Raw genomic sequence first — 26,860 nt, forward strand, 5'->3', positions numbered from 1 at the left:
CCTCAGCCCCCCCACAAAGCCCTGCCCAGTGTCTAGGCACACCCCAGTGCCACCCCCCTGCTCCCATGCCAACGCAGTGTCCCCCGCTATTGTCCTCTTCGTACCCCTCCCCAGTGTCCTTAGGCCACCAGATCCCCACTTCCACGTCCCCAGTCCCCCCCATTGCCATCGTGGCCACCCCAGTAAGACTTAGTGTCCCCAGGGACGCCCCAGGCACCCCTCTGTGTCGCTCTGCCCCAGTGTCCCCAGGCCCCGCCGTAGCTCATCCCCCAGGTGTCCCAGTAGAGCCCAGTGCCCTCCTGTCCCGACCCCCCGCTATCCCCAGTGCCCCCCCCGCACCGTGGGGATCCTGCAGCGCCCATATCGGCCGCCAGGGGGCGAAAGGACCCAGCACAGCTGGGAGCGCCCCCAGCGCAGCCCTCCACCGCTCCCAGTGCAGCCCAGCAACCCCAGTGCAGATCACCACTCCCAGTTCAGCCCTCTACCGCTTCCAGTATAGCACTCCACCATTCCCAGTACTGCCCTGCACTGCCACCAGTGTGCCCAGCACTGCCACCAGCATAGCCCAGGACATCCTGGCACTGACCCCAGTGCCTCCCAGGACTGCCCAGAGGAGCGCAGTACCACCCTTACTCTCTGCTGCACGACCAAAGTGCCCCCAGTACAGCCCAGTATCACCCACTATCACACCCAGTGCCTCCTGTAGTGTCCTCTTCTGCCCCACAACCCCGGTACCACCATGTATCGGCTCCCAGTACCAAATCCTAGTGCTCCAGTACTTTCCCCAGTGCCACCAGTACTGATTCTGCATGCTCCCAGTGCCTTCAAAAACACCCAGTACTGGCCACTAGCCTAGCCCAGCATACACCCCCACGTACCCCTAACACCCAGGCAGTACCACCCTGTACTGTCACCTCCCTGTGACCCCCCCAGCCTGCCTACTGCCCCCTCCCCCAGCACCCTTAATGCCATCCAATGCCCTTGGCTTCCCAGTGCATTCCCAGGGCCCACTCTGCTCCCCACCTGGCTCCAGTCCAGCTCTCTGCACCCTCAGCAGGGCTCAGGGGCAGAGTTAAGGGCATTATGTGACAGGGGGCCCGGCAGCAGCGCAGGCCCCGCCTGCCCGCTCCCTGTCCCTGACAGAGCACACGCAGGCGCCCACATCTGTCCCAAAGCCAGTGTTTATTTGGGGGTGCCCCCGGCTGCAGCGAGGGGCACTTGCTCGGCCCCAGCTGCCCTTGTGCTTCCCATGTACAAATATTTACACCCCCCAACCCTGCCAGGATGCCCTGAGGGGGCAGTTGATGGGCTGGGTGCCCCAAACACCTGTGGCTGCAGTGAGCACTGGTGGCTGCTTGAGGTTCTACCCCAGCTTGGCCCCTTCTTCCCTTCCCCACCCAAAGACCCCAGCCTAGTCCCAACCCGCCATGGCCTGGACATCTGGGTCCTGTCTTCAGGGTCCTGTCTCCCCCCCACCAAGCCCCCCAGGAGCAGACAGGGCCACATATGCTGGCCCCACAGCCCCCTTCTCCTAGGTTTGCCTGGTGGTCTGCAGCTTCCCCATGGCAAGCACTTGCTCTTCAACAATCAAGTGGGGAAACTGAGGCACGAAGCTGCAAGGGTTGTGCTCACCTTGTGGGTGGGCAGACCTTGTCTGTTGCTGCCTCTCCTTCTGCCTCATCCCCCTCTGGATGGTGTTTGTCCCCCTCCCCATGGCATCTCCTCTTCCCACACTGGGACCCAGAAACTCTGGCCCCCGGCGTGTTGCCATGCCCCAGCTACGCGAAGACAGCAGCTGCAGCGCCCGGTAGTCCCCATACTCCAGGATTCTGGGGTCCTGGGGCAGGGGGGGGGACAGTGATGCTGGCTGCGGCTGCCCTGGGGGTCCCTACTCCTCTCCAGGGTTGGGATGTGGGGGACTGCATTGCCCCAGTGACTACGTACAACCTACAAATAAATACTGTTTCCTGTGGGAGGGGGGGAGTGCGTGTGTCTGCGTGCGTGTGTGCATGGATGTATATATATATATATATATTTATTTATAGATATTTTTAATATTAAAAGGGGGGAAAAATAGACCACTGTGCTAGCAAAGTCCCTGATGATGGTTTCATGTATGCCCGTAGGTCTCTGGCTGGTGATTCCGGCGGTTTCGAGGCTTCTTCTGCTCCTGTTGCTCCTTGGCTTTGAGGCCAGCCAGCGGCTGGGGGGGGCTGGCAGCTGTGTGCCGCCAGTAGCCCTGGCAGTACTGGTCCAGGAGTCCCATTTCGGGCTGGGTTAGGAGCTGCAGCAGGTCCTGGTAGCGGGGTGTGGGGGCACCCGGCAGGCCGGGGGGGGTCTCCGCCTGGACCAGCACGGCGTGGACGGCGCGGCTGCTGAGGACGCGGAGTTGCACCTTGGTCACGGTGTGCTTGAAGTTGTTCTCGGTGGCGGTGCAGGAGTAGAGGCCGCTGTCGGCAAGCTGGAGGGCACGCAGCAGCAAGCCCTGCTCCGTCCGCAGCACCCGGCCCTCCACCCGCAGCTGGGGAGGGAGAGGTGGCATGGCTCAGCCGGCTGGCGCCCAGCCCGCCCCGGCACCCCCGGCACAGCACCCTACCCTACCTCTTTCCGTCGGTCACTGTTATCCTTTTGCAGCAGCCACTTGACGCTGGCCTGGGGCGAGCGGGGCTGGCACTCCAGGAAGGCGGTGCTGCCTTCCACCCCGTACTGCACGGCCTCCACCGCATTCTTGTTAGCTGCAGGGGTGGGTCATGGGCAGCCGGGTCACGTGCCTCCGTGCCCCTGCCCCGCTGCCCTCCTGCCCAGCCCACTGGCTCTCCAAGGGAGAGCTCCTGCCTACACCCACCCACAGGTCTGCCTGCTCCCCAGCCACCCTAGCAAGTGTGCTTCTCCTCCTCTAGTGTAGCCCTGCTTCCACAAAGGTGTCCGTCCATCCATCCATCCATCCATCCATCCATCCATCCATCCATCCATCTCTATCCACCCATTCAAATCTGCTTGTTCTCCTCCCCAACATATCCATCTATCCATCCATGTTCATCCTACTCCCCAGTGTATCTATCCATCCATCCATCTGTCCATCCATCCGTCTGTCCATCCATCCACCCATCCACCCACCCACCAACCCATGCATCTGTGTTCATCTTCATCCTCAACATATCCATTCATTCATGTTCCTTCTCCCCCTCAGTGTATCCATTCTTTCATCAGTTCATCCACTGATCATCCATCCCTCCATGCTCACCCTCCTCCCGTATATCCACCCACACAACCAACAACCCACCAGGGTATCCATCCTCTCATGTCCCCCTGTGGCTGTTGCCCACCCCCTGCCCCTGCTCTCCACACGTCCCCCCAGCTGCCCCCCCATGCTGTGGGGCTGTGCCCCAGACCTCACTCACCGTTGGAGTTGTAGCCTCGGCACTGGCGGATGGGGTTGCCATGCCGGACATCCTGCCGCCGGCTCCGCCTGCGGGGAGGTGGGAGATGAGCAGGGGAGCCTGGGGCCGGGGGGTCCCTCCCTGCTGCTCTCCCCTGGCCCCCCTACCTCTTGGAGGAGGCAGAGTAGCGGGTGCAGGCGCTGCCATCCCAGGCACAGTAAGGGTCCCGGGCCAGGCAGCAGTCAGCACAGGCTTCCCCGTAGATGTCACAGCGGTGCAGGGCCAGGTGGGTCACACCTACAGCCGAGGACACGTATAGCTGTTGCTGTTGGGGCACAAAGAGGACAGGGTGAGATGCTATCTCTTCCCCACCCATAAGGACCCCCCAGAATGAGTTGCAGCCTCCCAGTACAGAGACTGGCCAAGACATCAGAATCACCCAGGGCCACCCAAGCCAGCTTGCACTGGAGTCACCCTGTGCCTCCCACTCTGGTGCTGCAGTGACACCAGGCAGTGCCACTGCCAGGACTGTGACAGGATCTGCTCAGGCCCCTGCCACATGCTATGACTCACCCTCTTGGAGGAGATGGTCATTGTCTTGATGGGTGCCGGCACCTAGACGGGAGTAGGAGCGAAGGAGATAGAGGGCCACCGCCTGGCCTGATGCTGCAGTCCTGGGGTGGGCACCCCAGAGCCCCTGCAGGCAGCTGGGGCAGGCAGGGGCGGGGAGGAGGAGATGTGAAGAGGCAGCAGTCAGGAAGACCCATGCTTGGGGTCCCTCCAGAGCCGGTCAAGGGGCTGGCTGGTGTCCCAAGGGGATGGTTCATGTCCCAAGGGGCTGGCTGGTGTCCCAGGGGGCTGGCTGATGTGCCAAGGGCCTGGTTGGCTGGGTCAAGGACACTCAGCAGAGGGTGGAGGACAGGCTAGCCCTTACCTTGAACACCTCAATCTCCTCCAGCATGAGTTCCTCTGTCTCCATGTCATCCCGGGGGAGCACGATGACCTTCTGCACAGTGCCCCGATCTGCAAGACACCATGGTGCCCGGGCACTCAGTGCCACCCCTGGGCACCTGCGCCCTCCCCTCTTGGGAAGTGGGTCCCTGCTGGGGCTGGGGGGAGGAAGGATCCACCCAAGCCCATCCCCATCTCTCCCTTGCCGCAGCAGGTGACTGTCAGGGTCCAGTGTACCAGCTCAGGTCACCGCCTGCGGCTAGGGACTGCCACCACCCAGGGCAGGGTGGGGACGGCAGCTGGGGACAAGCACAGGGGGCAGAGAAAGGACCAGGATGGGTTTTGAGGGCTCTGGGATGCACATTAGAGCAGAAGAAGCGCCAGGCTGGATGACAGTGTCCCCAGGATGGGGACGCAGGCCAGGAAAGGACAGGGCTGGATGCTGGTGCCTCTAGGGTGGGTAACTGGGAAGGGAAGGCAGAAGGTTGGATGATGATGGGCTTAGAATGGGCAACAGGAAGCACACAGGATGGGCACTGGGGTTGGGAAATGATGAGGCTGGATGGTGGGGCCCCTGGTATGTGCAGCAGGGCAGGGGGAGGACTTGGGCTGGATGCTGGCATCCCTAGGACGGGAGGTATCATGCTGGATCGCTGGTTCCAGGAATGGGAACTGGGCTAAGGGAAGGACGAGACTGGGTGGTGGAGTCTGTGGGATGGGCACTGGGGCAGGGGAAGAACCAGGCTGGAGCCTCGAGGAGGGGCAGGGATCTCAGGGGGGGTCTCAGCCCCTCACCCTGCTCCAGCATGGTGGAGGGCACCGTGCTCTGGCCAGCCCTGGTGGTGCCCGTGCCCTCCGGGGCCGCGCCGGAGCATGCTGCATTCCCCGCGGTGCGCGGCGTGGGTACCTGTGCCCAGGAAAAGCACCTCATAGCGCCCGTCTGCCGCATCCACCTGGTCGACGGCCACGGTGGTGAAGCGGTAGTTGACGTTGGTGCGGACCACCAGCGGCTGGCGGTGGGTGGGGTAGACAGCGTGGTACATCAGCGGGTGCGCGCGCATGAAGTTGATCACTTCATCAGGGTAGTCCTTGGTTGACTTCATGGATGGGGTGAAGGTCCCCCCAGGGCACTACGGCACAAATGTCACCAGTGCTCGGTGACCCGGTATCCGAGCACGGGTTTGAGGGTGCTGGCTGCCTCGCAGGTGCTGGCTCACCCCACCACACGTGCCCAAAGGGTACTTACAGTGCCTGGCCGGGGGTAGGGCATTTTGCCTGTGTAGGGCATCCACTGGTAGTTGGGTCCCTCCTTGTGCGCGAAGGGCCCGTTGAAGACCATGCGGATGTCAGCCATGGAGTAGACGCACACGGCAGAGCCCTTGAAGACCGACCTGAGAAAAACAACCTGCTGCCACCCTCTGGCTTGGTGCTGCCCATTGCCAGGACCCCTACCCAGCTGGGCCCCCCCCCCTCCACTGCTCTGTGTTGGAAGGGTCACACTCACCCCGAAGCAGAGAACACGGCGTAGATAATGGGGTTCTTGGTGTCCTGAGTCTGCTGGATGAAGACGTCCTCTTGGGACAGAAAGATGGGGGTGTCACCATGGGGAAGGTGGGCAGGGACCCCTTGCACCCAGGGACATCAGGAAAGGAAGAAAGTAGCTCCCCATGGGAGAGTAAGATGAGAGGGGCAGCAACTGGGGGTCATCAGCTCTCCCCAGGGTACCCTCTAAGCCCACAGGGGTGAAGAAGGACCCCTTGTCCCCCTCCCTTGTCCACTCACGGAGCTCATCAAAGTGTGTTTCAATCCCGTCAGGTCCTGGCACGGAACAGACAAGACGGGCCTTCAGGAAGGTGCTCCACTTATTCACAAGGCAGCAGTGGCCCCCATCGTCGTTCTGCAATGGAGGGACCCCCATGCTCAGCCCTGCTCACGCCCCTGCCCACTCCCCTGCCTGCCTGCTGTTTCACCTACCAGGCAGATACGCCCAATGCGGGAATAGACCCCAGGGCTCAGCGGGGCATCGGCTGACTTCTCTCGGAAGAAGAAGTAGAGCTTGTCATCATTCCTCTCGCTGCTGTCGGGGATGAGCTGGGCACGGATGAAAGCTGGGTCTGGAACAGCATGGCATGGCAATATCAGCCCAGTGGCACCCCCTGCCCCGTGTCGCAGCAGGCTGCTGAGCCCTCCTTTTCCAGCATCACCCTGCTCCTGGAAAAGCACTGCTGTGGTTGCAGGGTGAGAGCTGGATCTGGACCAGAGCTACAGAGGTGGGTTGAGGAACTGGGTCTCTCTGGCAGTCATCGGTGTTCCAGGAGGGGCTTGGAGCACCCCTGAGGTCCCCAGTGGCATCCCTGAAGTCCACGGGGTGGAGAGCTCCAGCAGCTCTATAAGCAGGATGGTGGGAATGTCTTTCCCCCAGGGAGGAATCACACTGCCTGGAAGCTTCTCAGGAAGCTTCTCCCTGCCATCCATCACTGGTGCCCAGCCTGCGTTGACAGCTCCCCCTCTTCGGGTTACCGCCCCGCTGGCTCCCCGGCCCGGCAGGATCATCCCATCTGCTCTGCTCTGTTTACTCAGCTGCCGCCCCGTGGGCAGGGGTGCTCCGAGGGGGGCAGGATGAACGCTCGGGGTCACTGACTGCAGGCAATGTGGTTGACATCTCAGCACCGCAGAAACCCACGCACAGACTCCAGCAGAGTCAGCCCCATCTCTCACTAGCTGGCTGCTCCTGCCGCCCAGCAAAGCTCCTGGCACATCTGTCACTGCCTCACACAGCTATCCCTCTGGTCTTCTGCATAGATTTCCTTCCGTCCATCCGTCCATCCATCCATCCATCCATCCATCCATCCATCCATCCATCCATCCATCCCACACCACCACCGACCCACCTGCCCATGCTGGCTACTGTCTCTGTCCTGCGAGGACACAGTACAACATGATGGGTCTCATCTCTAGGGCTGGAGCCATGGGGTCCCCAGGGAACCTGAGCCAGTGACACCCGAACTCACCGTTGAGCCAGCGTGAATTATATTGGTCTGTCCTCATGGCCGTCTGCTTGCCCATGGTGCGGAAGATGGCTGCGTCCGTGCCCATGAAGTCAATGTAGACACCAGCATAGAGCTCTTCATCTGCAGAGAGCAGAGATCAGCTGGGGACCCCCACCTAGTCCCATCCACCCACTTTCTCCCACTGCCCCGGGGTTCCATCCAACCCCAGCCAGTAGCCACCAGGCAACCAGGAGTCCTGCGGCCATCCCAGAGAGCTTGGGAGGTTGCCACTGGTCTGTAATGAGAACCCTCACCTCTGCTGGGTCAGGTGCCCAAGGACTGGGCATCCCAGGTGCCCGGCCATCGGCAGCTGGAGCGGGCAGGGGTGGCAGGGGCAGGAACCTGACTCGTGGAGGATATTTGGGCATCACAGGAGGACAGTGGGAGTAGCTGTCCCATCTCGCCTGCATGTTCCCTCTGCCCAAGGCAGGCAGCACTGGCCCCTGGGAGCTACAGGACTCACTTATTAATGCAGAGACGGTGTCTACTTTGGGGTCGTAGGAACACTTTCCCTTGCCCGACTCCAGCCTGTCTGGCTCCAGGTAGAAGATATAATCCTGGGGAAGGAAGCAAATGGAGGAGCTGGTTACACTTTCACCCCTCCATCCCTGTGGCACCTTCCAAAGCCCACTGGGAAAGGCAGCCTCCTCTGGGATGGAGCCCAGCAGTGAGGACAGAGGCAGGTGGACCACACCAGGGGTCTGCAGGGCCCCTGAGAAGCTGAAGCCCCGACAAGCTACTCCTCCAACGTTGCTGGGTGATTCTCTGTGCCCTCCACTGCTTGGAGACTTGGCTGAGCTGCCAGGCTGAAATGAAGCATCCACCTCCCAGATCTGCTTCTGGGCAAACATCTCCCTCCGGCTGCTGCTTTGCTCCAGATGGTCATCCTGCACATTACCGCTTGGCCGGCTCCAGGTCACGCAGCTCCAGCAGCTTCAGCAGGTGGGGTCTGGCCAGTGGCACACCTCGGCACAGCTCGGCTGATGAACCTGGCACACTCCTCTTGCCTGTTTTCCAGCAGGCACCACCAGGGTGGCATTGTGGTGAGATGCTGTGCCTGCTCCAGGGCATTTGCCCACGCTGTTAGGAGCCATCTCCCTGCTGTCACCATTAGGAGCCATCTTCCTGCCATTGCCTCTGCCTTTCCCAAGGCCATCGTCGGCACCGTCACATGTCCCCAGCCAGGGACGAAACCCATGCTGCCTCCAGAGATGCACACAAAATCCTGTGCTGGTGCCAGCTGAGGGCACGCAGAGCCAGGCTATCCCAGCCAGGTCACCCCTCATCCCTGGCGTGCAGATCCCCACAGCCAGGATGAAGCAGCAGCACCTGCCGGGACCCCAGGCATGGGGGTGGAACCTCAGGCAAACAAATCGAGCTGGTGGAGCTGCCCACTGGCCCTGTGCCCTGGCTTTGATGCAGGGGTGACTGACATGGTGGTGGCCACCCTCTGCCGAGAGGTGAGCAGAGTCCCCGGCTCCGGGAAAGGCCAGGACACTCACTGTGCACATCGCCCACTGGAGGGTTTGCTCACACCAGCCCTTCCTGGGGCACCCCAGCCCCAGAGGTGGGCACGGCCATGCTTTTGCCATCCCCATCACTTCACCATGTCACCTGCGCCATCATCACTACCGCAAAAGGCTCTGCCCAACGCTGGCCCCACTCCTGAACTTGGGAAACCCTTCATAGGGACAACCTGGCTCTCCAGTGCGGCCCTGGCCCTGGCTGCACCATCTCACCCACCTGGTCAGGCAACCTACAAGCCGTCGTGGTGCTGGCACAGCCGTTTGGCTAATGCACCTTGAAATGCATTGGAGCTGCCACAAAGTGGGTGCTGGCAGCCCCCAGGGAGCCCCCATTTGTGACACAGGGAGACACATCAGGGAGTTTCTCCATGCGGATACTGGAGCCAGAGCCGGCAAGGAGGGAGGAACCAGTGGGGGGCCCGAGAGGACTGAAATGGCAATGGCACTTCCCCAGCTGGCAGTGGGGAAATCGGCAGGAGCTGCCTGCAGACGGCAAGATGCTCATGGCTGAGCGTTGCCCTTTGTCCCACTACCACCCGCCCTTGGAGCAGAGGGGCCGGGGGACAGATGGACGGGCAGGGTGGAGCCCCAAGCTGCCGCAGGGTGCCCGCGCCCCACACACTCCCCGGCCCATGCACTGACCCATGTTAGTCCAGAGGGGAGAGGCTCGAGGGGTGACACTGTCAGGGTGGGCTGGATGCTGGGTGTCCCCAGAAGCTGAGGACACCATCGCCTCCCTGAGCCCGCTTGACCCCTGGGATGACACAAGCCCCTCCCGGGGCAGGGCGAAGCAGTGGCTCAGTGATGTTTTTGTAGACCCTACCAAAACACCTCCTGCACATCACCTTGGCATCCTCCCCTGAACCCTCCTGAGCCCCATGGCTCTGCTGACATGTGGCTCTACTTCCAAGGGGGGAACTAGGCAAAGCTGGCAGCATCAGGGAGAGCCACTATCCCTGACAGTGTCCCCCACAGTGGGCCCGTACACGGCCTGGGAGGAAGGAGTTAGTGAGAGAAGGAGAGCAGATGCCAGGCCGGTGGCCGGAGGATTCTGTGCTGAGAGGGAAGGAAATGGCGGGGATGCCCATGGCACGGGGCGCCCGGCACGGGGGTTGGACACATGCCGGTGAGAAGGAGAAGGAGCCTGTGGCTCTGGCACGCCCCAGGGGAGAAGTGGGCACGGCTGCGGCGGGCTCCCAGACTGGTTCCCACCTTGCTTTGTGCTGGTCTCGGGCTGAGGGGGCCATCGGCGGATCTGCTCTCCCGGCCTCCCGGCTGGCTCGGCGGAAACCCCTGGGGAAAAGGAGCAGGGCAGAGAGTTAGCGCCAGCGGGGGCACAGACCCCCCAGGGCAGGGGTGGGCAGGGAGACACCAGGAGCTGGGGTGATGGGTGCTCATGAAGCAGCAGAGCCATGATCCCCCCCAGGTGGTGCTGGTGGGGGTCCCCAGATGCTGCAGGCTGGGCTGGCCTCCAGCAGGTGCTTCTCCAGGACGGATTCTGCTCTCTCCCACAGAACTGGGGTGCCCTGACATGGGGCAGGAGAGAGCGGAGAGGTGGCTGCCTGCAGCCAGCCAAGCTGGGCTCACACCCAGGGCACCTGCGCCCAGCTGGCAGCACCCCGTGCAGAGGAGCAAGGCCCCAGCACCGAGCCACGGCGCGGGGGAAGTTACCGGCACCGCAGGGTCACTGGATCCCCCTGTCCCTGCCACACCACTGCTGGCTCTGCTGGAGGGGACACGCGATGCTGTCCTCAACTGCACCAGCACCCCCGGTCCTCCTCAAATGCTGCCACTGTCCAGTCTGGTCCCAGCCTGCTCCTAATCCAGTCCCAGTCCTGTCCCAGTATGGCCCCAATCTGGAGTGGCCCAAGCAGCATCCACCTCTCTCAGAGCCCGTGCCAGGATTGGGAGCAGTTGGGCAGATGCCCGTCCTCCACATCCAGCGCCGTGCTCCTTCCTCGGCTTGGGGTGATGACACCCAGCTTGCTCCGACCACAGGAGAGCACACGGTCCAGGACCTGCCACCCCAGCACAGAGGGCACAGACACTGCAGGGCCTGGGGCCCCCTGGGATGCCCGTGCTGCTACTTGGAGGGACTGGCTCCTTCCCAGGGCTGTCCTGAAAGCGATCCTCTGTCTGCTGTGCACCCAGTCCACGGGCAAGTGGTGTTGATGCCACTCTTGCTGCACACCGTGGTCCTCAGGGCTGTGTGACAACCATCCAGGGACATCCCCGACATGGCCACAAGCACTGGCACAGCCCCTGCCATGGTTCTGCCTGTGTAATGCTGGTGCTGATATGGTTCCAGGCATCCTTCACATCTGTGGTGAGGGGCTCGGCAGCCTGGCGGCAGGTGGGAAGCTGGGGGGGACATGTCCCTTGCCCCAGTGGAGATTCAGCAGTGGCTGCAGCTGGCGGGATGGGAGGGCACATCACATGGAAGCCAGTGTCAGGGTCCAGATAAGGCAGCCCGGTCCCCGTGTGAAGAGAAGTCCTCAGTCTGCAGAGATGGCTCGGCCCCGCTTGGCAGCACAGCACTGTTAGCCACAGTCACCTCCCAGCCTGCCATCGTCCTCCAACCCTCTGCCTCCCAAACCTCCCAACACCAGCTGTCAGAGCCGAGCCGTGCTGTGCCGCCCTCCTGCACCCCGCTGCAATCCCACAGTGGCTGTGCTGGCACTGCTAGGCTAGGCACCCACTCAGCTCCCCCCATCCCTCCCGCCCCTCACCTGGGCTTTGCGCCCACGGTTGACGAAGGCGCAGATGGGGTTGTAGGCGCCAGTGCCACACACGTAGAGGTGGGTCCGGTTCCAGGGCTGGATCAGGCGGATGAAGTTGCCACACTCCCCCTGGGAAGCAGAGGAGGAGGTGCCAATGCCAGCAAGGGGACAGGGGCACCCTCCCTTCTCACTGCCTGCCAGCATCCCCCGCTGGACCATGGAGTAGGAGCTGGGAAAGGGAGAAAGCAGGCCAAGGACCTTGGAGGGTGGGAGTCTGGCATGGGGCATGGACTGGCTTGGGACATGGCATGCGGCCCATAGGTTAGGGTGAGGCCACAGGTTGGCATGGTCATGGGTTGGCATGGTCATGGGTTGGCATAGCTGGTGAGCTGGCATCAGCCGTGGGATGGCACGGGGTATGGGACAGCATGGGACTGGCAGGGGCCATGAGCTGGCACACCAGAGGGCCCAGCCCTGGATGGCGGGAGGAAACAGTGCAGGGAGCTTGACCTCCTACTCGCCCATGAAGCTCTCCAAGACCCGCACAGCTGGGACAGAAGGGGTGGCAGGACACCATGACATCTTGGAGTGCCACCCCTTCTCAGCATGGCTGCAGATGCTGCCACACTACAGGGGACCGGAGGGCTGGCTTTTCCAGGGTAGGACATGAGGACATGAATCCCACTCTGATGCTGGCCACCAGCCCCGACACTGCTACCAGAAGGGGATTTGTGGTGGCCACTCACGTTGCTGTTCTTGCCTGACAGGATGCACTCCTCAATCCTCTGCTGGGATGCAGGCCAGTGGATCTGCGGAGACACCAGCCCAGGGAAGATGAGGGCACCCACTCGGCCCCACCTCTTCCCCACCAGCACCAGTGATGCCCATCGAATCACAGAATCACAGAATCATCTAGGTTGGGAAAGACCTTGAAGATCATCCAGTCCAAGCATTAACGTTAACACTGACAGCTCCCAACTACACCATATCCCTAAGCACTAAGTCGACCTGACTCTTAAACACCTCCAGGGATGGGGACTCCACCCCTGCCCTGGGCAGCCCATTCCAACACCCAACAACCCCTTCTGGAAAGAAATGCTTCCTAATATCCAGGCTAACCCTTCCCTGGCACAATTTGAGGCCATTCCCTCTTGTCCTATCGCTTGCCACTTGGTTAAAGAGACTCATCCCCAGTTCTCTGCAACCTCCTTTCAGCTAGCTGTAGAGGGCGAGCTCTTGCCCTGGCACCTGAAATGGCCCATCGGATGCCTGGTTGCACCCCTTCCACCTGTCCCCCCTACCCTGTGATGGCAGCTTACAATGAGGGGCTCGCGGTTGATGTCGTGGAGGTCCAGCGAGAGGACGTAGTCCTTGCTGCCCACGTACATGCGGTCGTGATCCTCGTCTTTCAGCAGGATGCGGTAGTCACTGGAGTTGAGGAGGAAGTTGAAGAAGTGTGCCGTGCCTGTCGCCTTCAGCTCTGCGGGGCAAAGGGGCAGGTGTCAGCACCCCAGGGACCCCTGCCTTTCCCGGTGCCATCCCTGTTACAGCTGGAGGACATCCTGCAAGAGGAGGTGTCCATCTTCTGGCCCCGTGGTGCCCACCTCCCCCTCCATGAGCACCACGATGCTGCCACCTCCACGCAGGACATGGGACAATGACGGAGATGCTTACGGCCGGTTGGGACAACCAAGTGTGGTCGGGGGAAGGGGCAGTAGGATCTGGGCTCAGGAGACCCAGCACCCCACAGCAGGGAGTGGAGCTCCCCACCAAGACAGGGCATGAAGCGGGGGGGCACCCTGGCACCCCAGCCAAGAACCTGCAGCTCCCAGAATCTCCAGCATCATCCCTCTCCTGCCCTGTGACCCCATGTCCCAGCCAGGCCACTGGTTCCTTGGATGGGGGAGCTGGGACCCCAAGGAGCCAGCTCCTGGGGAGGGGACAAGACTCTTCCCGCCCATGTACCCCATCCCCCCTTGGGAACCTATTTTTAGACTGAGTGTGGGAGCAACGAGTGAAAGAGGATAATGAGGGTCATGAATATTCACAAGTGCAATGAGGCAGCCAGATGGAAGGCAGAAGTGCTGCAGATGATGTGGGCCGGTGCCAAGGACCACGCAGCAGGGGCGAGGGCACAAGCGAGACAGAGGACCCTACCCCCATGGGACACTGTCTGCCATCCCTTTTGGAGGCACCACCCCCTTTGGATGCCATCCCCCAGTCATCAGATGCCACCTCCATGGGATGACATCTGCCCTGGATGTCACTCCCTTTGGAGGTGCCACCCCTTTGGATGCCACCAACAGTCATTGGATGCCACTCCCAGCCATCAGATGCCACCCCCATGGCACGTCATCTTCCCCATATGCCACCCCCTTTGGACGTGCCACTGCCTTTGGATGCCACCAACAGCCATCAGATGCCACCCCCTGCCAATGGATGCCACCCGCATGGGATGCCATCTGCCCCAGATGCCACCTCCTTTGGAGGTGCCACCCCCCTTGAATGCCACCCCCAGCCATTGGTTGCCACTCCCATGGGATGCTGGCCCCACGAGCATCCCCACCCTGCAGAGCTTGTCCCTTCATGCAGGGGCATGCCCTATGTGGGTGCTGGGTGCTGGGGCCGGGGCAAGCCCCTGGGGACCCCTGCTTCCCAGGTGGGAGTGGAGCAGGGTCCCGCACGTCGGCAGCGGGAAGGAGCACACTGACTTCCAGGCAGGGCCGGGCAGGGCTCCAGACGCTAACTGCCATTCCCAGCCAGAATGCCAAGCGCCTGCAGATCTTCCTGACCTCCAGCCTCCCAGTCCCACGGCAATATCCCACGGGTGTTCTCATGGTCCCTTCCCATCCTGCGCACCCTGGGAACATTGGGGGTTTCCCACTTTGGGGAACAGGAGTGATGGGGGGGCTGTGCCCTGCACCCTGACATCCCGGTGGTGCCAGAGACCCCCTTGCACAGCCCTGAGGACCCCTGCTTGGCATCCCAGGAGTGGGCTGAGGGGCTGGCAGGGGGGCGAGCACCTCCAGGGCAGGGTGGGCACCCACTTTCCTGCTGACCAGGGCAAATGGAGGGTATCCATGGGAGCCCACACCAAGGGGCCAGAGGGGTGCCCAGGCATTGCTAGATCCATGCCCACGGGTGTCACTGGGAGAACCCGCTCTGTTCCACAGCTGGCAGTGGTGCTGCCCAGTCCCCAGCCGCGTGGCAAGGCACCCGCAGCCTGCTGGGCCCCGCTCAGCTGCAGCAGTGAGGCCAGTACGTGCCAGGCGCCACGGGGCAGAAACCCGCCAGGGCAGGCTGCGGGAAACGGCGTCATGGGACGTGACATCAGCCTCCCGCCGGCCCGGGGGTCTGCCCGTCTGCCGGGGCTGGATGGACGGGGTGAGCATGGTGGGCACGTGGAGGGGCTGGCGGTTTGGGCTGCGGGCAGGGGGCTGCCCCCCACCACAGCAGAGGCGGGGCGGCACAGTGCAAAGAATGGGGGGCCGGGGGGGGGCTGCCCGCCCTCCCACCCACCCCACTGCACACTCCTCTTCCTGCCTGTCCCATCTGGGCGCCAGATGCTCCCTGTGCCGATGCTGGCTTGCCTGCCATCCGTGGCGTCCACTGCCTGTCCAACAGTGTCCCCTGCCTGTCCCACAATGCCCTGCCTGTCCCATGGCACACCGGGTCCAGTCCCTGCCCGGCCCATGGCCAGCAGCTGCCCTGCGCAGAGTCTGTGTGCCTGCGCGTATAGCATGCCCCATGCAGCTTCTGCGTGCAAGTACAGTGTAAGGTGAGTGCACACGTGTCCCCACACTGCAGGTGTGTGTGCATGTGCCCCATGCAGTGTGTGTGCATGTGTGTGTGCACGTGTACGCAAGCGTGTGTGTGAGGGCAGCTAGGCACCCATATCATGCATGTATGCACATGTGTGTGTGTGTGCTCCATACACTGTGTGTGTGTGTGCTCCATACACTGTGTGTGTGCGTGTGTGCTCCATACACTGTGTGTGCATGTGTGTGTGTGCTCCACACTGTGTGTGTGTGCGTGTGTGTGCTCCATACACTGTGTGTGTGCGTGTGTGTGTACGCTCCATACACTGTGTGTGTGTGTGCTCCATACACTGTGTGTGTGCGTGTGTGTGTATGCACATGCACCTCCATGCGCGTGTGCTCCACCCGGTGCCCTGGGTGCATGGGATGAATTTGTTGGGGCCTCCCTCGGAGGGATGCTGGTGTTGGTGGGGGCCAGAGCTCAGGAGCCAGGAAAGGGCAGGGCAGCTCCGGCAGCGCGGTGACGCAGGCAGAGCAGGAGAGCTTGTCCCCAGCACTGGGGACCCGCTGCCAGCGCTGGACCTGCGCACCCAGCCACCCCGCTTGGGCAGAGACAGCCCTGGTGCAGGTACGGCCTGGGATGATCGTTAAACTGGGCAGGAGCCCCCATGCCAGGACACTCCCGCATCTGCCATCACTGCCTGGCCTGGGGACACCATGTCCAACCTTCCCGGGGGCACACGTTCCCATCCTCGCCCTCCCCTCCCGGCTGTGACCCTGAGGCTGAGCCGGGCAGTGCCACAACACCAGTGGTGGAAGGTCCCATGGCAGCGATGGTCCCAAATATCCCACGTCCATCAGGATGGGCGGCCCTGGGACTCAGCAGGGGACAAGGCGAGCAGCACAAAGGGCCCTGGCCCCCCACTGGGGGCCCCATTCAGCCCCCTACGCCCCAGCGATCAGAGGGGGCACCCCCAAGCAGGGCGGTGACAGACGCGCTGCCCCGTGACGCCCTCTCCAAAGGGGACAGAGGAGCGGGTGAGCATCCGCCCCAACCTCTGACCTCCCAAACTGCCACCCCCTGGCCTCCCCACCTAATCCCCCACTGTCACCGTGCCCCCAGACCTGCCCCCGGCAGACACAGGGGTCTCTGGGGATGAGGTGGAGCAGGGGAGCCCCCCCGGGACTGGAGAAGCCGGTTCGTTAGCCGATGCGCCCTGATGAGCATATATTCCCTCCCGCATCCCCGCTGCCAATCCCGGCACCAGCATAGCTTCCCCAGCTGGCCAGGAGCCTAATCCCATTTTAATTGCCCAGCACCGGAGCCAGGAGCCGTCCGGCACCGCAGCCGGGGTGGCCTCCCCGGGGACCATCCCTTCACAGCATCCTGCAGAGCCCCCACACTGAGTCCCCGGGACTCACCTCCCCAGCATCATTTGGTAGCCTCGGGCATTGAGGCTTAATTACCCTGTGCCCTCAAGCGACGCCAGCGGCCAGGATCCAGTCAGACTCTTGGCCAGCAACAAGAGGCGATGCTCAGCTCAGCCCGCGGTGGCGGCGAGCAGCACCACCCGATTACATGCTCTGCAAACCCAAATTCCCCCCATAATGCCAAATTCGGTCTGAATTTACAGTGCCAGTAGCTGCCCAGCAGCTGCTCACACCTTCACCCTTGCTGGCTGCCACCACTGTCCCCGTCTGGCAGGGATGAGTGGTCCCCACCCATCACCCATCGGCATGGGGGCCAGCGCTCATCTCCAAATCAAGGGGGAGATTTTGGGGGTCCCCAATAAACCAAGCATTCCGGGGGGCTGTTCCTCCTCCCCCAGCCCTCCAAATCCCCCCAACCCCCCCAACCATTACCAGGACACCAGCACAAAGAGTTAATACCATTAAGACTCGAACGGGTCACCTCCCCAGGTGCACCATCACTGCACACACACCCCCCACACCCCCCCCCAAACCAATTACAGGCGCTCTCACCTAATTAGTTTCTAATTATGGGCTTGTAGCGTATTCAACATAATTAGCATGTAAATTACACGGCATGTTTATATTCAATAACTGCTCTCCCCCCTGGCTGGCAGCAGCAACGTCTTTCGGGAGCCCTTTTTTTCCATGGGGCGAATGAATTCACTCCAAATGCCAATGGAGAAGCCCAGAGCTGATCCCAAGGGAGCCTGGCCCAGCAGGGACAAATCCTGGCTCCATCCCGAAGCCAGCTGGAGAAGCTATGCTGGTGCCGGGGTTGGCAGCGGGGATGCAGGAGGGAATATATCCCACAAATTTATAAGTGTGCCCCAAATTTTGGGGATGCTCCCCCCTAATTTCTTCCTTGCTTGAAATCTGGGATGCAGCTTTTTGGGTACCTGGTGGAGGGGAGGGATGGGGAGCGATGTCGAGAGAGGGATGCGAGGCTGGATGCATCCCCTTGCGCGTTTAAAGCATTTGTTTTTATTGGGGCTGATCAAAGAGCTGGGTGGGTCGCCCGATGAAAACAGAATTGCTTATTTGTTTGAGCGTCACTCCGCTACCCCTTGATGGGTTATTTATGATGTAATTAAGCTAATTACATGTAATAAGAGAGTTTCCGTGGCCCCCAGCCAAGCTCTTTTCCCATTTAACCGATTCACAGGTGGGAGGAAACCAAAGCCGTCTTGCCGGGGCTTGGGAGATGAAATGGCTCCAGCTCCCGCTCACTGTCTTCCACCCCCGACCATCTCAAGCCCCCCCGGGAGCATCGCCCCATGTCAGCACCCATTCCACCAGCCCCCATGGCAGGGGACAGGTGCTGCAGCCGCCTGGGTCAAATCCCTTGGGATGAAAGCAGGGCTGGCCGGATTGCTCCCCCCTCACCATCACCGCCCGGCCAGTTGGGTGCAGTCCAAAAAACAACAAAAAAGAAGCAAAAAGAAAACCCACATTTTTTCAGCTGAAACCGCTGATTCATCCCCCGGCAAGCCTGCCCAAAGCACTCGTGGGGGGGACATGCCCCAGCAAGCACTGCTGGCACGGGGAACCCTGTCCCCACCGAGCATCACTCGGTGGCGGTGACCCCGGTCCTCACCAGGGAGCTGGGCCAGGGGATGCTCTGCCAGCAGGAAAACCCCCTCAGGAAGGAGCCTGGCTTCAGAAAAAACACTTTCATCCACTCAAAAGCAAAAAGCTGAGCTGAGGGGTCCCCACCCGCCACCATCTTCAGGGCTTTTTAAAAGATTTTTTTATATTTACTTCTGCAGCCCCCAAGAGCAGGGCAAGGCACTGGGTGCAAGGTGGTTGCTTTTCCAGGCCATTTTCTCCGTGCCAAGAAGGCAGCAGGGAAGGCAGCGCCTGGGGTGCTCCGGGTAGAGGACGGCAGCACTGGAGATGGGGGGACACACATGCCAGAACCCCAGGAAGGGCCATGCTGCTTCAGAAGGACCAGCATTAATTTGAGGGATAACAAGCTTATTAGATATTGGCTTGGGGGGCCTGAAATTACATGGGGGGGGGGTTGGGGGGTGGGTGTTAAGGAGCTTATGGAGCTTTGCAGCCGGAGCCCAGGGGCTCAGCCCCAGCAGCAGCCGGTCCTGGTGGGTGGGGGAGACCCTGCCACAGCCTCCCACTGCCCCAGCCAAAGAAATCCTCTTAGGGGCTGCAGGGCTCAGCCCCTTGTCCCTGTCCCCCAGTGCATGGAAGAGGGGACCGCAGCACCCCCCCACACCTTTAAAGGGTGCAAGGAGCAGCATAGGGCTCCAGGGCAGCCTCTGACCCACACCAGGGTGGGGACTGCTGGTACCAGCCCTCCCGGCACGTTCCCAGGGCTGGCTGTCCATGAGCCCTTGGCTCTGCCCATGCAACCCCCCCGTACCGTGTCCCCCCCATGTTTATCCCAGCCTGCTGTCACCAAGCAGTGCCCACAGCTGCAGCAGCTTAGGAGGGCGCCTGGGCGGCCCCGGGGACACGGCTCCCTCGCCGGGCTCCTCTCCAGCCATCTGCCACCCCCCCGCCCCAGATCAAGTGTGCCGATGTCCCCTGGCCGAGATGCCAGCGGGGTGGGAGGGGAAACTGAGGCACAAGGTGGGGAGGAGCATGGTCACACAGGGGGCTGGCAGCAGAGCCAAGAGGAGACTCCACGCTTGATTTATTCTTTTTAAAGTGTTTTCTTCCCCATGCAGGAACTGCCCTGCCTCTCACCCGGCCCCTCCCGGCCAGGGCTGCCCCCCGGCTGGACCTCTGTGCGTCTCTTCCGAGAGGTGCCAGCACTGCTGTTCCCATCGCTGGAGTGGGGGGGTGGGGAGCGGCTCCCTCTTTGAAGCCCCATGGAGAGCGCTGACCCCGAGGGCTTCCCACAGTGATGCGGGGAGAGAGCCCACCCTTCCTTCCCGCACGCTTTTCCCACGCCGGACGGGGAGCAGGACACAGAGGGATGAATCACCATCATCATCATCATCACCACCTCCTGCATCCTCGCAGGGAAAGCACAGACCTCGCCGGTGCCCAAGCCCCTGGCACAGAGGAAGGCCCGGTGAGAGGGGGCCGCAGGATGTGTATGGGAGGGGGGGGGGGGGAATTGTTAGCAAGGAGATGATTAAAAATATCCACCCTATTTCTGGCCGGCACCGGGCTGGGATCTGGGAAGAGCTGCTGGCAAAAGGGAGCCGTGCCGGAGCCGCTCCCTGCACTGTTCTTTCCGTGCCGGTCACCTTCCTCCCACCGACACACGGACAGGAAAGCCTTGAGGGGAAGGACAGACGGGCAGGGATGATGGGCGTCACGGGATGGCAGGGGGGACCAGGGGATGACCCTCCACATCCCATCACCCTGCATGGGGGCAAAGGAGCTCAGCTCCAGCCCCTTTCCTATTGCTTCGTTATTTTATAAATTTAATTTTTTTTTTAAAGCTCTCGGAGACTATGGGGCTCTGTAGAGGATGACGCAGGCCCCGGGGAGCTGCGACAAACCTCCGGCGCGCGATAACAAGCAAAGGCAAACAAACCCAGAGACGCTCCCGGGGCTGGCGGGGCTCCAGGCAGCACGGCCGAGGCGAGGCGCCGGGGGGGGGGGACACACACAAAACAGGGACACAGCAGCTCACGCCAGCACAGCTCCTTCCTCAGCACCCAGCCAGGCACCAGCACAAGGCCACAGCCACCTCGGTCCCACAGGGCAGGACCTTGGCCCAGGGACGCCGAAGGAGGGGATCTGCACCCCAGCCCAGAGGCATCCCTCCAGCCATGCCCGTGTCAATGGCTACCAGGTCCCCCGCGGTACCATGACCACGTCCCTGCAGGCCAGCCCAACTCATCACACCGGTGTCCCACAGCCCAGCTCCCATCACGCCCAGCGCCACCACCTGCAGCTGCCCTGGGGGATTTGGGGCTGGGGATTTGGGTACCATCCCTGGCTCCCCATGCAAAAGAGCATGGCTGGGAAGTGCTGCTGCCACCCCACATCCCTCAGCCCCATGGCTTCAAGGAGGCCACCTACAGATTATTGACTCGGAAAAGCCACTTACCAGTGGCTCAGCATGCGGCTCCTGGCTGGCCCCCAAGGAAGACCCTGGGCTAACTCTCTCATGCTGCTGCAAGAATGTGGGCGGGGAAGGGGTGAGTGGCATCCCTCCCCGATCCCAGTGTGCTCGGATTTGACACGCCACCGGCATTTCTCCTCCATGTGGAATTGCGAACTGGCCCTTTTCCCACCACAAAACTCACCTCTGAGCAGCGAGGGCAGGGGGAGCCCTGCCAGACCAGACCAGGTAGGAGGGAGAAAGACTCAAGATCCCAAGACAGGCAACTTGGGTGACATTCCCAGGTCCCCTGGGCATGGTCAGGGACCTCCGCTCCACCAAACCGGCACCAAAAAACCCAACCCCAAACCAGCCCCCACCCTGCGGCACAGCAGGCCCGACCATGCTTATCCAGAATTAATCCTGCTGCCCGGGGCACACCGGTGGCTGTGGGATGGTGACAGGCGTTAACACACACCTTGCCGGGATGGCGGGTGCTGGGTCCAGCCGGGCCTTTGCCGGAGCCTCCCCTCACTGCAGCTGCGAGGGAGCAGGGACAAGGGATTCATCCCTGGGTGGGAAATGGCAGCGGCCAAATTGCTCCAGCAGCCCCCCAAAACCCTCCAAAACAGCCTTCTGGAGAGGAAAGCAGTGCCTGCCATACAGGGAGGAACCGCTCACTCCTTTCCAGCCTGGACTTGTCCCCAGCCTCTTCATACCAGCCATTTTTCCTGATGAGACCAGCCTTTAACGCCAGCGGCTCTCCCTGCCTGCGCCATGTTTGCCATCAGCCCCCCCAGCCCCTCCTGCCGGGCTCTGCCGGACCGGAGCTGCCACGTTCAATTTGGGCTCTGCCACCGCACCCTGGGCTGGCCGGTTGGGTATGTGACCGGAGGGCAAAGGCACAGTGGGACAGCACGGCAAGGGCACACGCAGCACAGCCCCGGCTCTCCCGTGGAGGCTCGCCTCCCCCGGCACCCCAAGGGGAGGCAGACACAAGGCTCCGTGTGCCTGTCACCCTCCTGACACACATCCCCAGGCTGGGACGCATCCAAGCGGGCAGCCAGCCCCAGCGGGGCCCAGGGCAATGGTAGAACCGAATACATTGTGTTGTCAGGGGCAATTTTTGTTCTGCTCCTCAAGGTTTGCAACCCTGAGCCCTGGCTCATCGTTCCCCATTCCGACCCCTCTCAGCAACCCTGCAGCAGGAGCTCAGGACCAACGTGTGCCCCAAAGCTGATCCGAGGGTGCCCCGCTGGCTCCCAGAGTGGGCTGGGTAGGTCAGGCAGCCCTGGTACCAAAGGGTTAAGCCCCTTCCCCCCACCCAGCATTCTCCCCTCCTGCCTCTTGCAGGCTCCCTGCCAGCTCCCAGTCGTTAATACCAGCTGGGGGGGGGGGGGGGTCGGGGTGGCATCAAGCTGCTGTCTGGACTCGGGGTGCTGCTGGGGGGGGGGGGCTCTCTGCACCTCGGCACCCAGCTTCACCAGATGGAGGGAGCCACCCACCCGTGAAGGGAAGCATATTGAGGGGACTGGGCAGGCTACCAGCCTCCCCAGACTGGGGAAGGGGACCAGTCTGGGAGCTCAGCCACACTGGGATACAAATCCCCACGGAGATTTCTGGAGGTGCAGCCTGCTGATACACCCCACAGGTGAGGAGGAGGAGGAGCAGCAGCCCCTGCCCTCCTCCACCTTCTTGGTGTCCCACCCTGCCCCCCGACTCCCACTGCCAGGCTCTTACCTTTGAAGGAGAGCTGGACCCTCGGGGTGGCAAAGCCGTGGTCCTTGGCGTGGGTGGCCCGCCACCCCAGAGTCAGCAGGGTGGCCCAAAGGAGGACGCCGACCACGGGCATGGTGGGCATGCGCCTGGGCGCCAAGGTCCAGGGGAGACCGGGGGGGGCCGAGCCTGCCAAAGAGGGCACAGGGGGGAGGGACATCAGTGTGCTGCACCCACCACCCCCCAGGGGGGGTACAAGCCCCACATCTCCCCATCCTGCTCTTCATCACCCGCCGGCACGCAGCATCCTCCGGGGAGGACTGGGAGCCAGTCCTGGAGAGGAAGGGGGAGGGGGCTCAGCTGAACCCCACTCTGCAGGCTGGGGGGGTGGGGGGCAGGAGTCGGGGGTGCCCAGCCTCACCTCCTTGGGTGCCAAGCCAAGCGCGCAGGGCGAGGAGAGCACAGCGGCGAGCACCACTGCAGCGCGCTCCTCCACCCAGCCGGCGAGCCTTGCCCAGGTGAGGAGCATCCCTCCTCGCCCCCCCCAAGCCTGCAGCATCCCCACCCTGCCAGGCTGGCTCCCCCCATCCTGACACCCAGAAAGGTCCCATCCCCAGCCCTCTTCTCCCCACCTCTCCTCCCAGCCCCCAGCAAAGCCACAGCAAGCAGAGCCGGGATCAAATCTTTCCAACATGAAGGAAATCTGGACTTCATTATTCCAAGAACGTACAAAAAAAAAAAAAAAAAAGGATTTTTTTTTTTCATAAATAAAAGAGGAAGAAAAAGAAGGAAAAAAAAAAAAAGCCCTGCCTGTGTGCCAGGCAGCTGGACTCCCTGGGGCTCCGGCACTGAGCGGAGTCCGCCAAGCTGCCTCCAGCAAGCCACACACGCACCCCAGCACGGCACGGCACGCAGTGCCCCTGGCGTGCCCCACTGCCCCTCGCAGAGAGGGACTGTCCCCTCGGGCCCAGGTTCCTCTCCCGAGGCAGCACGCTCCCGGGGGGCTCCAGGAGACTCAGGACAGGATTTGGGAGGAGGCCTGCGGTGGGAAGCCCCTTGCATCCCCAGGGAGCTGCACACCCAGGGTGGGATGCGCTGTGCCGTGGTACCCGGGTGGGCTTGGGCAGCAGGGGAGCGCCCAGCCAGCCCAGCCAAAGGGGCTCTGTGCCACGGGACAGGCGCTGCTTGCCAGCCTGCCGTGCTGGGGGGTCCCCACTGCGCCACCCCCACGGGGACATGCCCTCCACAGCTCTGCCAGCTGCCACCGCGCAGCCCCTTGACACACATGAAGGTGCCAGGTGGATGACCAGGAACCCTTCGGGGCACCCTGGGAGAGGGATGCTGAGCTGCAAGGGAGGCAATCCCGCACCCCAGGGCTCTGTCTGCAGACCACCCGGGTGGTCTGGCCACCCCTCCCAGGGTGCGCAGCACCCACACCACTGGCCCCAGCCCTGAGAGGGACAAGGGCAGCAGCTCACCGGGGCCCCTCTAGTGACATGCTTCCTCGAGCAGCGGGACAAGACCCAGAGCGCAGCGGCACCACCGTTCCCTGGGGCTCAATATTTTTTTTCTCACTCTTGCCTCTGGAGTCAGTAAATATTTCGATTTTTTTTCTTCTCCCCCTGCGCACACATCCAGCTCTGCTCCATTGTACTGGCATTCGGTCCCCTTCCAGGCTGCCCCCCCCTTCTCCCACCCATTACCAGGCTCTGCCCTTCCCATCAGCGTCAGGCCGGGACAGCCCGAGCCCCCAAATCCTCCGCCAGCCAAAACTCCAGTTGGTTGCACTTAAATAACCACCCCCTCCCTCCAAACCTCCCCCCCTCTCCCCGGCAGCTTTAGGAAATAATTCTGGCAAATCCCACTATTGCATTTGGATGGAGCGGCGTACGCGTCAGAGACAGGGAGCGAGATGGCAAACAAAGGAAAAGAGGGAGAGGAGGGGAGCGCAGCGAGCGCAGGGCGAGGAGGGGGGAAAGGGCCGGCGGCGAGCGGGGGGCACCCAGGCCCGGCCGGGAAAGGCAAATTCCAAGGAAGCAAAAAAGGGAAACGGCCCATTGGAGCGCACCTTGGCCGGGAAATCTCTATTTCCAGGGTCATCTGCGCTCTGGGGAAACTGGGAACTCCCGGGGAGAGCAGCCACGTTCCTCCCCCCCGGCACCCGGGCTGGCTGGGGTTGGGGTGCTTTTTTTGGCAATTAAAGTTTGGCCATTGCCGGTGCCGTCGCAGGAAGATCAAAATCCCGCTCGGCTTTATTCTCCTTCCCCAGGCCGGTCAACCGAGCGCCGCCGAGCCGAAACAATTAAGGAAAGGTTTTCTTGGCTGGAACAGGGACTCCTTTGGGGGGCCGAGACCTCGGGGCTGAGGGGGTGCCTCGGGGGGCTCGGAGGCTGGGCTGCCCACCCTCCTGGTCCCAGCGGCCTCAGAAATGAGCCGAGAGAGCAGGAAATGTTTTGGGAGGGAAAAGAAATACAGGCAGGATGGGCAGCGGGAAGGGGGGGGGGGGGGGGGGGGCGAAGAAATAAAAAATAATGCTCATCGTCCACCGCGGCCTCTCACACCCGGGAAATAACTTTGCACAACTTTGCGCCACCGGCCCTCCGGCACGCCCGGCCTGTCCCCGGGGAGAGCCGTCTGTCCCCCGCTCCCCCGGCGCCCTGCCCTCCCCGCACCCCCAGCCCCGCCGGGGCCCGGGGACCCACCGGGGCTCGGGGTCCCACCGGCGCGGGCTCCGCCCGCCTGCTCCTCGGCGCTGGGGGGCTCTCTGGTGTGTCCCCCCGCATCCCCTCCTCGGTCACCCACCCGCCGCCGAGCCGTGCCGCAGCCCCCCCCGCCCCCGGACCCCCTAACAGCCTCCGTCCTCTGCCCGCACCGAGCCCCCCGGGCACCGTCCGCCTGCCCCGAGCGGGAACGGGGCACGACAGCCGGCCCGCGAGCTCCCGGGGGTGAGGGGGCCGGCTGGGAGGGGGCCCGGCAGAGACACCCCTGCATCGCCCCCCTGCGAGGCGCGACGGTGGGGAGGCTGCGAAGCGCCCGGTGTCGCCGCCAGCTCGGGGCAGGGCTGCCAGCACCGGACCGCCGGCACCAGCCCCCCCGCTCCCCACGACCCACCTGCCCGCTTCACCGGCAAGTTGCGGCGGGGGGAGACACACGGACACACAGACAGACACACGCACACACACGAGTTCCGAGCGGCGGAAAGTTTTCTCGGGGCGCCCCCCCCGCCGGGCCCCCGTTCCGCCGCCCGCCCCCGCCCTTACCTCTGCGGGGGTCCCCCGGCGGCTGTGCGGGGGGGTGGGGGGTGTGGAGGGCGGCGGGGCTCAGCGCCGCGCCGGGCACCCGCGGCCCCCCGCCATCTCGCGGCCGCGACTGCCGCCGCGGCCCCGGCCCGTGGAGCGGCGGGGCGGGGCGGGGCGGGGCGGGGCGGGGCGGGGCGGGGCGGGGCGGGGGCGGGGCGGCGGCGGCCCGGACCCGGCTGGGCGCCGCAGCCCGTGCGCGCGTCGCGGGGCGCCGCAGGGGGGCTTCATTTGCATAGACACGCCCCCGCCCCATCGGCCCCTCCCACCGCCCGGGGCCGCGGGTTCGAGCCCCGCCGCCGCCCCCCGCCGCTCACCTCTGGCTCTGGCCTTTTGTTGCTCCGTGCCGGCGGCGCCCCGCCGTGCGAGGCCGCGGGCGGCTCGGTTGGCCTTCGGCGCCCACCACCCTCCCGTCGGCCCCGCGAAGGAAGTGAATGAATAAGCTCCGTCCCTCCTTTGTCTGCCGAGGCGGGCGACGGGGGGCGGCCCGGGGCGGCGGGAGGCAGCGGGGAGCCGAGCTCCGGCGAGCCGGCGGCTTTGTGAGAGCTCCAGCTCCGGCGAGAAACCGCCTCCCACACACGGTAACTCCTTGGGCAGGCAGCGGGGCTCCTTTCTCCGGCCCCACCTTGCTCCTGCCGCCCCCCGCCCCGGTTACTCCCCTCGGTGACCCCTGGCCCTCAGCCCAGGGGATGCAGGCGATCCCTGCCCTGCTCTAGGTCCTCGGTATCCCCCCGCCCCGGGACCTGCCGGCCCCTGGCTGACCCCTGCCCAGCACCAGTCCCCCGATAGCCCCCTGCTCCAGGATCTGCCGGCCCCTGGGTGATCCCTACCCAGCGCCATTCCCCTGGACACTACACTGTGCTTCCCCCCGGGGCAGCAGCTGGCAGGTGCCGTGCAGATGAGCCCCGTAGCTCTGCCCTGGTCCTTCCCGCCCCGAGCTGGGCACCCTGGAGCTCTTCAGTTGCCAGGCTC

General features: G+C 63.2%; 1 protein-coding gene across 2 annotated transcripts; it reads right to left on the bottom strand.

Annotated features, from left to right (window-relative positions):
* Positions 1-2,034: 2,034 nt before the first annotated feature.
* Positions 2,035-25,995, bottom strand: SEMA3F (semaphorin 3F). Of its 2 annotated transcripts, XM_074913974.1 has the most exons (19): positions 25,853-25,995; positions 22,617-22,781; positions 12,947-13,107; positions 12,374-12,436; positions 11,637-11,756; positions 10,120-10,200; positions 7,845-7,938; positions 7,343-7,462; positions 6,306-6,445; positions 6,114-6,228; positions 5,836-5,905; positions 5,578-5,722; positions 5,239-5,461; positions 4,315-4,403; positions 3,954-3,995; positions 3,548-3,705; positions 3,402-3,469; positions 2,602-2,735; positions 2,035-2,521 (listed from the first exon to the last, which is right to left on the bottom strand). In XM_074913974.1, exons 2-19 carry the CDS (start codon positions 22,735-22,737, stop codon positions 2,111-2,113), a joined length of 2,355 nt encoding a protein of 784 aa, XP_074770075.1. In that variant the 5' UTR covers positions 22,738-22,781; positions 25,853-25,995; the 3' UTR covers positions 2,035-2,110. The 2 variants fall into 2 exon arrangements, with proteins under 2 accessions (XP_074770075.1, XP_074770076.1); XM_074913975.1 differs by lacking the exon at positions 10,120-10,200.
* Between the last annotated feature and the right edge of the window lie 865 nt (positions 25,996-26,860).

Source organism: Athene noctua, chromosome 10 (assembly GCF_965140245.1).
Source record: "Athene noctua chromosome 10, bAthNoc1.hap1.1, whole genome shotgun sequence".
In the NCBI taxonomy this organism is placed as follows: Eukaryota; Metazoa; Chordata; class Aves; order Strigiformes; family Strigidae; genus Athene; species Athene noctua.